This window comes from Gymnoscopelus braueri (genome assembly GCF_963280865.1).
Source record: "Gymnoscopelus braueri genome assembly, chromosome: 9".
NCBI lineage: Eukaryota > Metazoa > Chordata > Actinopteri > Myctophiformes > Myctophidae > Gymnoscopelus > Gymnoscopelus braueri.
This window is the reverse complement of record NC_137610.1, coordinates 31,799,961-31,812,215: the sequence shown is the minus strand read 5'-3', so window position 1 is coordinate 31,812,215 and position 12,255 is coordinate 31,799,961. Positions and strand designations below refer to the sequence as shown.

The 12,255-nt window shown below is 38.5% G+C and overlaps 1 protein-coding gene across 3 annotated transcripts; it reads right to left on the bottom strand.

The window, feature by feature from the left end:
• On the bottom strand, positions 1 to 11,904 carry hsd17b2 (hydroxysteroid (17-beta) dehydrogenase 2). Of its 3 annotated transcripts, XM_080436797.1 has the most exons (6): positions 11,785 to 11,904; positions 8,213 to 8,326; positions 6,621 to 6,833; positions 5,740 to 5,925; positions 5,378 to 5,515; positions 1 to 2,739 (listed from the first exon to the last, which is right to left on the bottom strand). In XM_080436797.1, exons 2-6 carry the CDS (start codon positions 8,238 to 8,240, stop codon positions 2,399 to 2,401), a joined length of 906 nt encoding a protein of 301 aa, XP_080292923.1. In that variant the 5' UTR covers positions 8,241 to 8,326; positions 11,785 to 11,904; the 3' UTR covers positions 1 to 2,398. The 3 variants fall into 3 exon arrangements, with proteins under 3 accessions (XP_080292923.1, XP_080292921.1, XP_080292922.1); XM_080436795.1 differs by lacking the exon at positions 11,785 to 11,904 and having other exon boundaries at positions 8,213 to 9,524; XM_080436796.1 differs by lacking the exons at positions 5,740 to 5,925; positions 11,785 to 11,904 and having other exon boundaries at positions 8,213 to 9,524.
• Between the last annotated feature and the right edge of the window lie 351 nt (positions 11,905 to 12,255).

Genomic DNA, 12,255 nt, shown 5'->3' with positions numbered 1-12,255 from the left:
TAGAATAGAATAGAACTTTATTGTCACATCACATGAAATACAAGTAAAACAGTGGGTGAAAAACATTATAGTGCAGCTTAAAACAACAACAGCAGTTGAGAGTGCAAAAAAGTGCAAAAAACTTTAAGATCGTTTTAGTTAAAAAACCTGACGACACTCATATTAATAAATAGATAAAAAATAAACAACAATAATTAAGTCCAGTGTGTCCAGAGTGTACAGCCAGTCCTACACTACTGCTTATTTAGCAGTCTCAAATTTTGCAAATTTTGAAACTGGGTTACAAATTGCTCCATCTACGCCTTCCCTCTCAGCTTTCCTACTTACTATTTTGATAAAAAAATTAATAGAATACAAAGGGATAAGTACTAACCACTCCCTCTTTAAGAACAGAGCATGTGTTCTCCATCGTGTCTACTGGACTAGTATACATTAAGGGCTTATAGATCTATGTGTCTATGGTAATATTATTGACCACTCATTTTGTCTGTGGCAAAACCTTTGTTTGAGGAAAATGTCCATCACAAGCCGGCATCTCTCCATCTTATACGTTTTCAGGTGCGTTGCCAATTTCATCCAATCAGGAGATAGCATTTAACAGCTTAAATGTTATAGTATTCCAGTTTCCAGCTTCCAATTTCACTTTTTTTGGTCCTGTATGAGTTCTTTCTCCTGATTGGATAAAATTGATATCCTGACCTGAAAATGCATTTTCTGTTTACTAAAGAGCTGACTAAATAAACACTATAGCAATGATTTCTATCAGAATATAGAGCTATTTAACACTTATTTTAACAAAAGAAAATCACTTACTGCGCCTTTAAGCTACAATTAACTAGAGGTGACCAACTGACCATTGAGAAATGATATGGGACATGGCAAGTTCATTGAGCTCTTTATGGCCTCCAGAGGTCTTCAACAGGGGGTCCGCGAACCCCCTAGGTACTGCAGGGGTTCCGCGAAATTGTTGTTTGATTAAACAATATTTTTGTTTAAATAAATAGATAAAAATACATATTTTTTTCTTCAAAAATGTCAATTTGTCTTTAAACATAACATGAATCCACCATATTGCAGCAAACAGAGACATGGAGGCAGAAGATGTTATCCTTCATTCAAAAATGCACACATTCATTGACACAAGCCCTCTCTCTGCACTGGACTAGCCTTGACGGGGGTACAAGTCTCACACAAACACCAACAAGGCGAAGCTGCCAATTAAAGGGACTACTAGCCAATCACAGCGCGTCCTTTCCGGGACTTGGCAAAATCCAGATGCACCTGTCTTTACTCCTTCCGTATACAAAGTGCACCTGCTGATGATTCAACAGCTGATGAGGGTAAGCGCAAGAGACAAGACCCCAAACGAGACAAAATCTGACAATATAAAGAGAATTATATGAAGTTTGGATTTACCTTCAAGACAGAGACAGATGGCAATGGCAATTGACTACTATTTATAAACATACCTTATTAACTGAGAATAACTAACTTGAACAATAAATACAGGTCAAGACTGCAGCCTGAGGCTGATTTGACCCTCTGCTTGACAATCTCCATTCGAGTGAGCCACTCATCAGGGTCAGATATCTCACTAAATAGGAGTATGTGCCATCCACATACTGTAGGCTTGATATGAGGATGCACAGTCCCTTCCACATGTTTGTTAAAAATAAAAACACGAATCTGACAATAATTTTATTAGCTCAGTATTGTTTTCAACATAACCGGTATGTTTATGCATGGAAGTGGCATTAATAGGCCATTTCTTTCCACATTATGTTAAAATAAAACATGATTCTGTTCATTTGAATAACTTGTATACATGATTATCATGCAATTGACAGACTGTTGATAGTATTGACATTGGTTCTCAGTTAATATGGTATGTTTATAAATGGCAGTGGCACAGCATAGCAATATATTAATCTGTCTATTATTTGAATAGCTTAGTATTGAATGCACAATAACATGGTATGTTAATACATATTGTGTAGAGAAAGGTCCTTTTGCACACCTACTGGGACAGGTGCGTAGGAGCAGACAACATTTTTTTCATGTTTATACATATAAAACACAAATTTATACATAAATATACAATATATGTGGTAGCCCCCTCTACCCCATGAGGTCCCTGCTCCATCTCCCCATCAGTTTGGGGGTCCCTGGCCTGAAAACGTTGAAGACCCCTGGCCTACACAGTATTTGCAGTGAATTACACGTGGCCCTGTTATAACACTCGATACATGCATCCTGTATCATTAAAATATGGGCTAACTAAGAGACTATTAAGTCTCTGGCAACTCTTTTTTTTTTTTTTTAAATATATCTTTATTTAGACAAACATGTCATACAAGTTTTCTTTTCTTTTTTTTCACGTCTCTGGCAACTCTTAATGTCAATTCATCATAAGTCCTGCTGGTTGAGTGTCATAGAATTTAAAGAGGCGCGTGAGTAAGATGTCTGAGATGACAGTGGGGAAAACTCTGTGAATGAACGGGAAGAGCCAGCCTGCCTGTCCCGGTGTGTAGAGAGGGTTAGGGCTCACAGACAGCAGGGCATGGCAGATGTCATTAAGCACAGGATTCAGGTCTTCAGAGCAGTGATCAGCCATCTTGGAGTACCAGCCTTGGAGAGAGGATATGTAAGCCTCCCCGTAGTCCCCCCTTGCATCAGGTGATATGCCGTTTAGGATCTCCTCTTGAAATTGACTCCAGTCTCCTTTATCTTTGACCATATCTGAAATCAAATATGAAGATTCATTGTTGCATCTCCCACGTGTATACTGCAGAACTCGTTTGGAGCAATGGCAAATGTCTGGAATTGGCTTCAGGGTTTCTCAAAAGGCATTTTTTGCGGTGCCAGCCGCCCTACATTTGACTGTGTGTTTGTCCATCTGTCCATCCGTATGTCTGAGCACGGCATCAACAGCTGCAGCTCATTGCAACACAAATATGCAAACAATTACACTATTTAATACGTTGATACGCATCTGATACGCAGGCGGGGCTGGGCTGGGGGGGGGCAGCAATACAATCAGCAAGAATGTGGTCTGACTAGTCACTCTGAGGTGAAGGCTTATCATGTGTGTGGCTATTGTTCTTGAGGTGATAATTAATGGCGAAGGAATTCACACATTAACCCAACGACCTGCCATTCATTGAACGGCAGGTCACTGAATTGAGTACTTCATTAGTATTCAAATTGCGTGATATAGCACAGTAAAATCTTGAATCTTCAATACAGTTTGTGTCTTCAATGCCAAATTAATACTATTCTGTAACAGATACAGGAATGCTCGCTGTTAACACTGCTATTATATCTGATAAGTCTAACCAGCATTTATTTATAACAATCCTTGCACTATTCTATGGTAATAATATAATAATTAATTGCATTGAAAATGCATCTAAGGCTAAAAGCAGCTCCGAAGTGGTTGACTTACAGGGTGATTAACATTAAAAACAGTAGAAAATCAGTACAAAGCATGTTGTAATTGTACTCAAGTGTTACTGTGAAACTGGGCCTGGCTGAGTTTGTGCGGGGCATTAATTTTACATTAATTAATTATATACGTGCGCGTGTGCGAGGAACTAGTTATAGTTTACCCTTCAAAAAAATCTAGAACACACCACCACATATACGTGCGCGAGGAACTAGGGAGGGAATAGTTATAGTTTACTCTTCAAAAAAAATCCGGTCACACACACACACACACACACACACACACACACACACACACACACACACACACACACACACACACACACACACACACACACACACACACACACACACACACACACACACACACACACACACACACACACACACACACACACACACACACACACACACACACACACACACACACACACACACACACACACACACACACACACACACACACACACACACACACACACACACACTAAAAGTAAATAGACGAGTACAAATATTTAAAAGTAAATAAATTGAGTAAGAGTACTTACACATAGTTAAAGTAAATAAATTGAGTAAAAATACTTAAACGTACTTAAAATGACTAAAAATGCTTAAAAGCAAAATAAAGTGAGTAAAAATGCTTAAGGGCGCGGTCCCACCAAGAGTTGGCTGGCCGCTGTTTGCAGAATCTGCCAATGCATTGTCAATGTAAATGCGTGGATTCACGCAAGAGCAGATTTTTCCGCTTGTCGCGCAGACCTTGCGTTTATCTGCTCTCCGCGACTAAGCATAAAACTGCTGGAGGCAGGCGCTGATTTTCTCCCTCTGTCCAATCGGGTGAGTCGAAGGCGGACCGTCTCAAGACTCAGGAAGCAACATGGTGCTCAAGCATAGGTGCTCAAGGCTCAAGGCAGCAGGCACAGGCGGTGCGGGCTACGGGGAGGCTCCTGAAAGTGAGTGACAGGCGCGACACTCCCGTTTTTTAGAATCCGCTGGCTGCACAACCTGCGTTTAACAGCGGCCAGCCAACTCTTGGTGGGAGCGCGCCCTAAAAGCAAAATAAAGTAAGTAAAAATACTTAAAAGTAAATAAATTTAGTAAAAATACTTAAAAGTTATTATAAAGAGCAAAAATACTTATAAATAATTAAAATTTGTAAAAAAAAATACCTAAAAGTAATTAACATTAGTAAAAAATATAAAGTCAGACAAACTTAAAAGTAAAAGTACTTAAGTCACTAAACTGAGTGCAAATACTTAAAAGTAACTTGAGTAAAAATACTTTTAATTAACTATATGGAGTAAAAATATTTAAAAGTGATTAAAGTAAGTACAAATTAACACATTTAAGACTGAAATGTGTTAATTTGTACTTACTTTAATCACTTTTAAATATTTTTACTCCATATAGTTTGTAATGATTGTATGAACGTTTGTATGCAGTAGTTATACTTAAATTAAGTATAACTACTGCATACAAACGTTCATACAATCATTACAAATAAATACTTCAACGTAACAAAATAAACCTAAATTGCACACATACTGTATGGGTCACTACAGCAGTGTTACAGCAGTTTCTAACCGTTTCGGTGACCATTGCTCTAATCAGCGCAAACAGTAGTAGCTACCGCTTTAATACCAGCACCCACACCCATCAAACAGAGTAGGCACCGCTTACTCACACTGGGTGTGATTTTAGACAAAGCTCCGATTCAATAAGTGCAAATGCAACAATGAAAAACGTAATCTCAATATGTTTCTTTGTCAACCGGGTCCTGGATGTCAACGTGAAATTGATTTATATTTAGCTGTGCCACAAAAAAAATGCAGATCTACAATCTTACAACACGCCACGTGTGAGCTTGTAGATCAGGTACTTTGAATGTCGCATGATGCACAACCCAAATACATACTTAAAAACTATTACATACTTGTTCTGAAGCCTGCAGGTTGAATCACAGCTACTTTAACGCCCCAGCCAGCCAGCTCCATTCTTATCACTTTTGAGAAGAGGTTCAGAGCTGCTTTTGATGCTCCATAAGCAGAATATCTAGGGAGAGGTACCTCACCTATATGAAAAAAATCAATAAATGCATACTGAAAATTTGCATTTTCTATTTGTTTTTGTTTTAAATTGCACAGAATAAAGCGGTCACATATTCCCTATTCATGAATGGTTTCGTTAAAAAACTTTAACTCTACTTTTAATACCAACATAATGATGATTTGATTAGTTAGTTCACAGGGTTATAATCTGTGATTATCTCTGTCAGTGATCTGTGGTCAGAACTACCTCCCATGCTGCCGACGTTAACAATCCGTCCCCTGGATCTTCTCAGCAGCGGGAGGAAAACCTGACACATCTCCACAGCAGCCAGGAAGTTCACGTCTAGGCAGTGTCTGTAGGAACTCATGGGATGGATCTCCGCATTGGCCGCCCAGCCTAGGAACCCTGCATTATTCACTAACCCCCAGAGACCTGCCAGCCAATGCAGACAGGATGTACTCAGGGGATGTTTTAACACTGCTCCAAGTTTTATTAGCTTCTCATGGCTAAGGCCTGGAAAAGAACTACAACTGAAAGTGTGCAACTGTTAGTCGTCGTGGAATTCTGGATCAATCAGTAATTGATGAGGCAAGAGGAGTCGGAGACACTTGTATAAAGGTGGTGGTGGTTGTGCTTTAATTACATGAATTCATGGGGACAAGTATATTAGACACACAGATCGGTGGTAAGGTAGTTCTGCCAACGAACACAGACCATAGTTATACAAGGACAAGCTGTACCAAAACAACAGCTATCAGGCCTAAGCCAAGACATCTCGACTCTTATAACGTCAATATATCATATCATAAGGCAAAAGATGAACAACATAAGTGAAGGTCAGATAACATATAACAATAACAATATAATATGTAATTCTACCACAATTATTCCTCATGGTATAGGGCTACATGTTGTCCAGCCTACCGGATCTTCCCGTAGCCCTGTAGTTCCTGCAGTTGTAGTTCTTGGCCATGAATTAAGTCATTTGGGGGCCAAGGGCACAAGTTGTAGCAGTAATAGCATAATAATACAAATACACATACGAATGACATTATAGGCTAGTTGCATATTCTGATGACACTGAAAAGCTAATCTTGATCCTGTTTCATGGTAAAACCTAACCATACCTGCCTCCCCAACTGTAGTGCGGATGTACTGGTGAGCTTGTTCTATCTGCAGGCGGTCCGTCACATCGAGCTGTAGAACATGCAGCTCCTTACACCCCTGTTTCCTCAGATTCTGAGCCCCAGCAGCATTCTCATCCAGAACACCAGCAAACACGTTCACTCCCATGTTACTCAAAAGTGCTGCCAGGGCATGTCCAAAACCTGAATCACAGCCTTTAGGGCGGAAGAGATTTAACAACTTAATCTCCACCCTATTTTCAAATTTCTTTCAAAATGTTAAAAATAATTTGAAAATACACAATATATAAGCTCACGACATGCCGTAATGCAATGTGTTGTGAGCTTTTTGCCTAATATGACGTGCCAAAAATAGGGATGCCAGGCTTAAAGTGTATATGTAGCTGTCCGTGGATAAAGAATCATGTCATCACGAGTGGAGGAAGTTGCTAGTTGTACAAACTGTATTGTACTTGGTACATTAGAAATGACGAGCAATCAAAACCAGCTTTATTTGCAATGCGCTGGAAGCCTTTCTTCTGTTAAATATTAAGTTACATTGATGAAGTATCTTTGTATTTGTTTAGGCAGCTTGGGTGAATCAGGTCTTCCACTCCTGACTCACTCCTGATCACAAAACAATGTTTTCTGAATGCCTGTTCAACCACCGATTTCCAAAATGCATACAACATATGTATTGCTCAGAAGGCCAAATGTTTAAACAATAACATACTGTTTTTCCAAATAATTAGAATATCCAGCATTTAAAATAAAAATGTGCCCTGCAGAATTATTGACTCCAATGCATGTTGCTGAATAAATTGAGCATGGCTGCGTTTAGGAATTTTAGATATGGTATTGTTCATATGGTATGTTCATGACAGTGAAAGACCTCACCTGGTCTTTTCAAATTGCAACAGGCAATGTACAGTAGTAGGCCTATAAATGTCCTGTCAGCTGCCACATTGCTATTGAAAGTAATATGGCAACTATGATTTTCTCTTTCATTTGAGGGGCTGCTACGCTGTATCAACAGACGGCATGTGAGGCTGGGACCAGTGTGTACCGTGTTATCAATTCTAGGAATGTAATGAGGGATCAGCTTGGTGTACAAGAGGCTAGGTTGTTGCTGACTTTTGGTTACGTTGGAAAGGGCACAGATCATGTTTAAAAATAATACAACCGCAGAGGAAGAAATTTGTATTCAAAGGAGATGTAAGTGATTATTTTTGTTTGTTTGCTATTAAGTGTTAAATAGCTCTATATTCCCATAGTAATCATTGCTATATAGTGTTTGTTTAGTGACAGGCATCTATCTCCCTGTCTCTCCATCTCTTTAGTAAACAGAAAATATTTTTTTCAGGTTGGGATACCTTTTTCTTCCAATCAGGAGAGAGAACTCATTCAGAATAAACAAGCAAAATTGGAAATTGGAACACTATAAAATGTAAGCATGTTCCATTGTAATTATAGCATGACTGGAAATAATCTGAGGAAAACCTATAGTACTATACAATTGTTGGATGCAGGAAAAACTCTTTCAAACAGCTAGCAGAAAAACATTTAATTACACAATCATGTGTGTGCAGTCTCACCTGTAACCAGAACCGCTTTCCCATGCATTGGCAGCAACTTGGTATCTCTTGTTCCCAATGTCCTCCTATAGCACAGCCAGATGCCACAGCACAAAAACAGAAGTCCCAAGTAACCTGGAAAGAAGAGAGGGCCCCCAAGGGCGACGAGGGCTACGGTCGAACAACCAGAATTATGACCCATTTTGACTTTCCATATCAAAGCACAAATGTATACACCTATGGTTACTGTATAAATAGTAGAATACCAGAATCCACTGTCAGAGCTTTCCATTATTCAAGACTGACAGCTGTAGTCCTTAAGTTGGCATGTCACCTGAAGCCTAGGAGTTGCCAATATCTCCCTGTCTTTATATTCTCCACTCTGGAACGCTAATTCATACTTGCCCTACCCGCTTCCCAGACTACAATCGGCCAATCAGCCAGGCGTTTTATACTCGAGAAAACAGGCGTGTCCCAAGAGCCCATTCGTCTTCTGCTACATTAAGAGGCGGTGACAGGTGGAAGAGTATCTGTGCTACTTTGTCATTTGGCAGACATCACAGTCCAAGCTTCCTGACTCGTTCTGGGAAAAGAGTTGTCTGATACAGTTCTCCCCTTGATTATGTTTCACATGAACATTGAGTTTAGAATCTTAGAACGGATTAGAATCTAATCTGTCTAATCTAATCAGGGCTGGGCAATTTTCTCTGGCATGCCATATACTTTGTCTGCTAATCAGAGCCGATCAGAGGCAATAATTTAATAGCAATAATCTTAATAAAGAAATTAATTCTTCTGGGTTTTCAAAATTGTCCCTTGATCTAGTGAGAGGTCCATCTCTATCTACCAGTAGATTTAAAAAAAAAACACTTCTGGATTCATCCATTTTATATAAAGTATACTTGAACTTTGCAAGATTGCATTGATCAGGAAAAGAAATAAAAGGACTTGTGTATAATACTCTCAAGGTCAGGGACGTGCTGGGCCCCTAATTCAGCCCAAATACTAACCAGTGAGCGGTATATTTTTATTTATAATAAAAATACACAATGAAAAATATACGATAATCATAATATACTGGAGGTAATGGAAAGAAGAGTTAGGTTTCGGGTACAATAGCTTAAAATTTAGGAGCAGCTTAAAAAATGTGCAGGTAATGTGCAGAATATACAATCACTAATCAATAGCAGGCTAGCAGTGCTCAATCAAATGCATAAGAGGAGTCAAGCATATACATAGAATAGGAAATAAAAAAGAAGCAGTAGTAGAGGACTATTATGAATGGGTGAAGTATGAAAATGATTACATGCAAAAATGAGTCTGCATGCAATCAGAACTTTGGCTAGTTAGTCAAAGTATAGAAAACAAGGGTTGTCTATTAATGATCTGAGAATGTATCTTTTATAGGCTAGATCTATAGGCTATATGAGGATGGCATAACAGGAAATTCTTAACTTATACATAGTGAAGGCTGTAATGTGCGTACTGTGTGTATGCAAAGTTGTTTTATTGTAACAGCAAAGTCATTCAGTGTTTTAATAACAGCTATGTATGACCCTGTGAACATAAACAATAACACTCTTACCGAAACAATAATATTGTGATGCCTAGATGCCAGGGGTTCCTGGGCACCAGGAAAGATGCCTATCACTTTAACCACTTTAACCCTGGTGTCCTGGTTTTGGGGATGTCATTTTTGGCAGAAATGTTCATTAATTGCTATAATAGAAGATCTACAAGGACAACAATTGCTATTACACTTTGTGCCTTGTGAGTTTCTAGATTGTTATTTTTGCATGATATAATCATATGACGATAGGATTCGATTATTATTATTGCCATGCTTTAGCAGTGGTGTAAAGTAACTAAGTACATTTACACAAGTACTGTACTTAAGTAGTTCATAGGTATTTTTACTTTATTGGAGTATTTCCAATTTTCTGTACTTTTACCTCTACTCCACTATCTCAGAGGCAAATATTGTACTTTTACTCTACTACAAATATTTGAAAACTTGAGTTACTAGTTACTTTGTAGATTTTGATTATTATTACAAAACATACACTAACCACGTCAGCCCTATATATATTTTGGCCATTTGAAAATAGCCGATCTACAAGCTTACAATGCGCATTGTGAGCTTGTAGATCTGCTTTTTCTAAATATTTATTATTATGAAATGGGACTTTCTGCATAATGAGTACTTTTACTCAAGCAAATGTTAAATTCCGGACTTTTACTTACAGTATTTCTACATTGCAGTATTGATACTTTTACTTAAGTACAACATTTTAGTACTTTTTCCACCACTGTGCATTAGATAACTAGACATAGTTGCAAGTGGTGGAAAAAGTACTCAAATGTTTTACTCAAGTAAAACAATCAATACTGCAATGTAGACATACTCTACTGTTCCGAGTAAAAGTCCGGAATTCAAAATTTACTTGAGTAAAAGTACAAAAGTATTGGTATCAAAATGTACTTAAAGTACCAAAAGTAGAAAGTACTCATTATGCATAATGTCCCATTTCACAAAAATTAAAATTGTAATTTTTTAATGCATGAAAATGAAAATAGCAGATCTACAAGCTCACAAGGAGAGCTAGATGATAGGCTATTTTTAAATGGCCGAAATGTATATAAGGGCTGAAGTGATTTTGTAATCAAAATCTACAAAGTAACTAGTAACTAAAGTTTTCAAATTATTGTAGTAGAGTAAAAGTACAAAATTTGCCTCTAAGGTGTAGTGGAGTAGAAGTAAAAGTACTGAAAATTGGAAATACTCCAGTAAAGTAAAAAATACCTCAAAGTTGTACTTAAGTACAGTACTTGCAATTGCATGTACTTAGTTACTTTACACCACTGGTTGCAACACACCAACAACATGCAGTTTGCAGTTTAACGTTCTTCAGATAGCTAAGCAACCATTTGGAACTCTTTTGTGATAGAAAGCATGTTTTACTTTGATTGGCAGCGGCAGCCTACGTTCACAACGTGTTGCGATCATGCGTCGCGCTTAAAAAGTTATCCATGCTTAGCCCGGAAACATGACTGTCATGGCGCTACTCGTTCCTGGTTTTTGAAATTTCTACATTTACAACCCGTACATCTACATAAACGTTCAAATTTAAAATATAAAGTGCTGACCCCACGGCCATGGATGTAGCAAGTAAAAACGCCCGGGTCTAAGTACCCGTATCTTCCGTTTTGTTCATTTAAAAGCATTTCACTCCTATCGGCAGCCATTTTTTCAAAGAGTTAGAATGTATCAGAGTGCAGTACACCTCCCAACCGATAGGGTCGCATAGTTAAAAGCATATGGAGAAAGTTCTGAGAAAATGGCTACCGATCGGATTAAAATGCTTTTTATTGAACAATACGGTAGATACGGGTACTTAGACCCGGGCGTTTTAACTTGTTACATCCATGGCCGTGGGGTCAGCACTTTATATTTGAAATTTGAACGTTTATGTACAGGATGTAAATATAAACCAGGAACTAGTAGCGCCATGACGCGTGTGACAGACGAGCGTCATGTGAACCACGCTGATGTTGGATAAGAAAGGCAGAGTCTTTCTGTTGTGTTTGCTTACCACATCAACATCACCTCCTTCCTTCACATGGTAAACTGCCTGTCCTCTCTCCAAGTGTGCCATGTGGTTTTTCTCCCTCTCTCTTCTCTGCTCATGTATTCCTCGTCGCGTCGTGTACTGTGCAGAAGATCTACACGCGCATAACACGTCGAGTCAGCAACCAGTGACCACCATTTATGAGCTTGTAGATCAGCTGTAATATGATTGGTTGGAACTCCTGGGCCACGCCACTGTAGTGATTGGTCCACTAGGCCGGTATTCAGATAACCAATAGAACTGACCTAATTATAAGTACTGTATAATACTAACACGAACTACGCTAACAGTGTAACCACTGTATAATACTAACATTACCAACACTAACTATATCACTAACACTATACTGGAACTGCAAAACGCAATTGATTTTCCTATTTGAGCATTTGGTCACATACAATTGTTCATGATTGCCTGATGTTTGTTTAGACCTGT

Bases quoted from the DNA above. Each gene is read 5' to 3' on its own strand.
- hsd17b2 (XM_080436795.1), bottom strand. From the start codon at position 8,483: ATGGAAAGCTCTGACAGTGGATTCTGGTATTCTACTATTTATACAGTA. The intron at 5,926-6,620 runs GTATGGTTAGGT...ATTGGCTGGCAG, and splicing joins CACTACAGTTGGGGAGGCAG to GTCTCTGGGGGTTAGTGAAT. The intron at 5,516-5,739 runs GTAGTTCTGACC...TTTTTCATATAG, and splicing joins TAACGTCGGCAGCATGGGAG to GTGAGGTACCTCTCCCTAGA.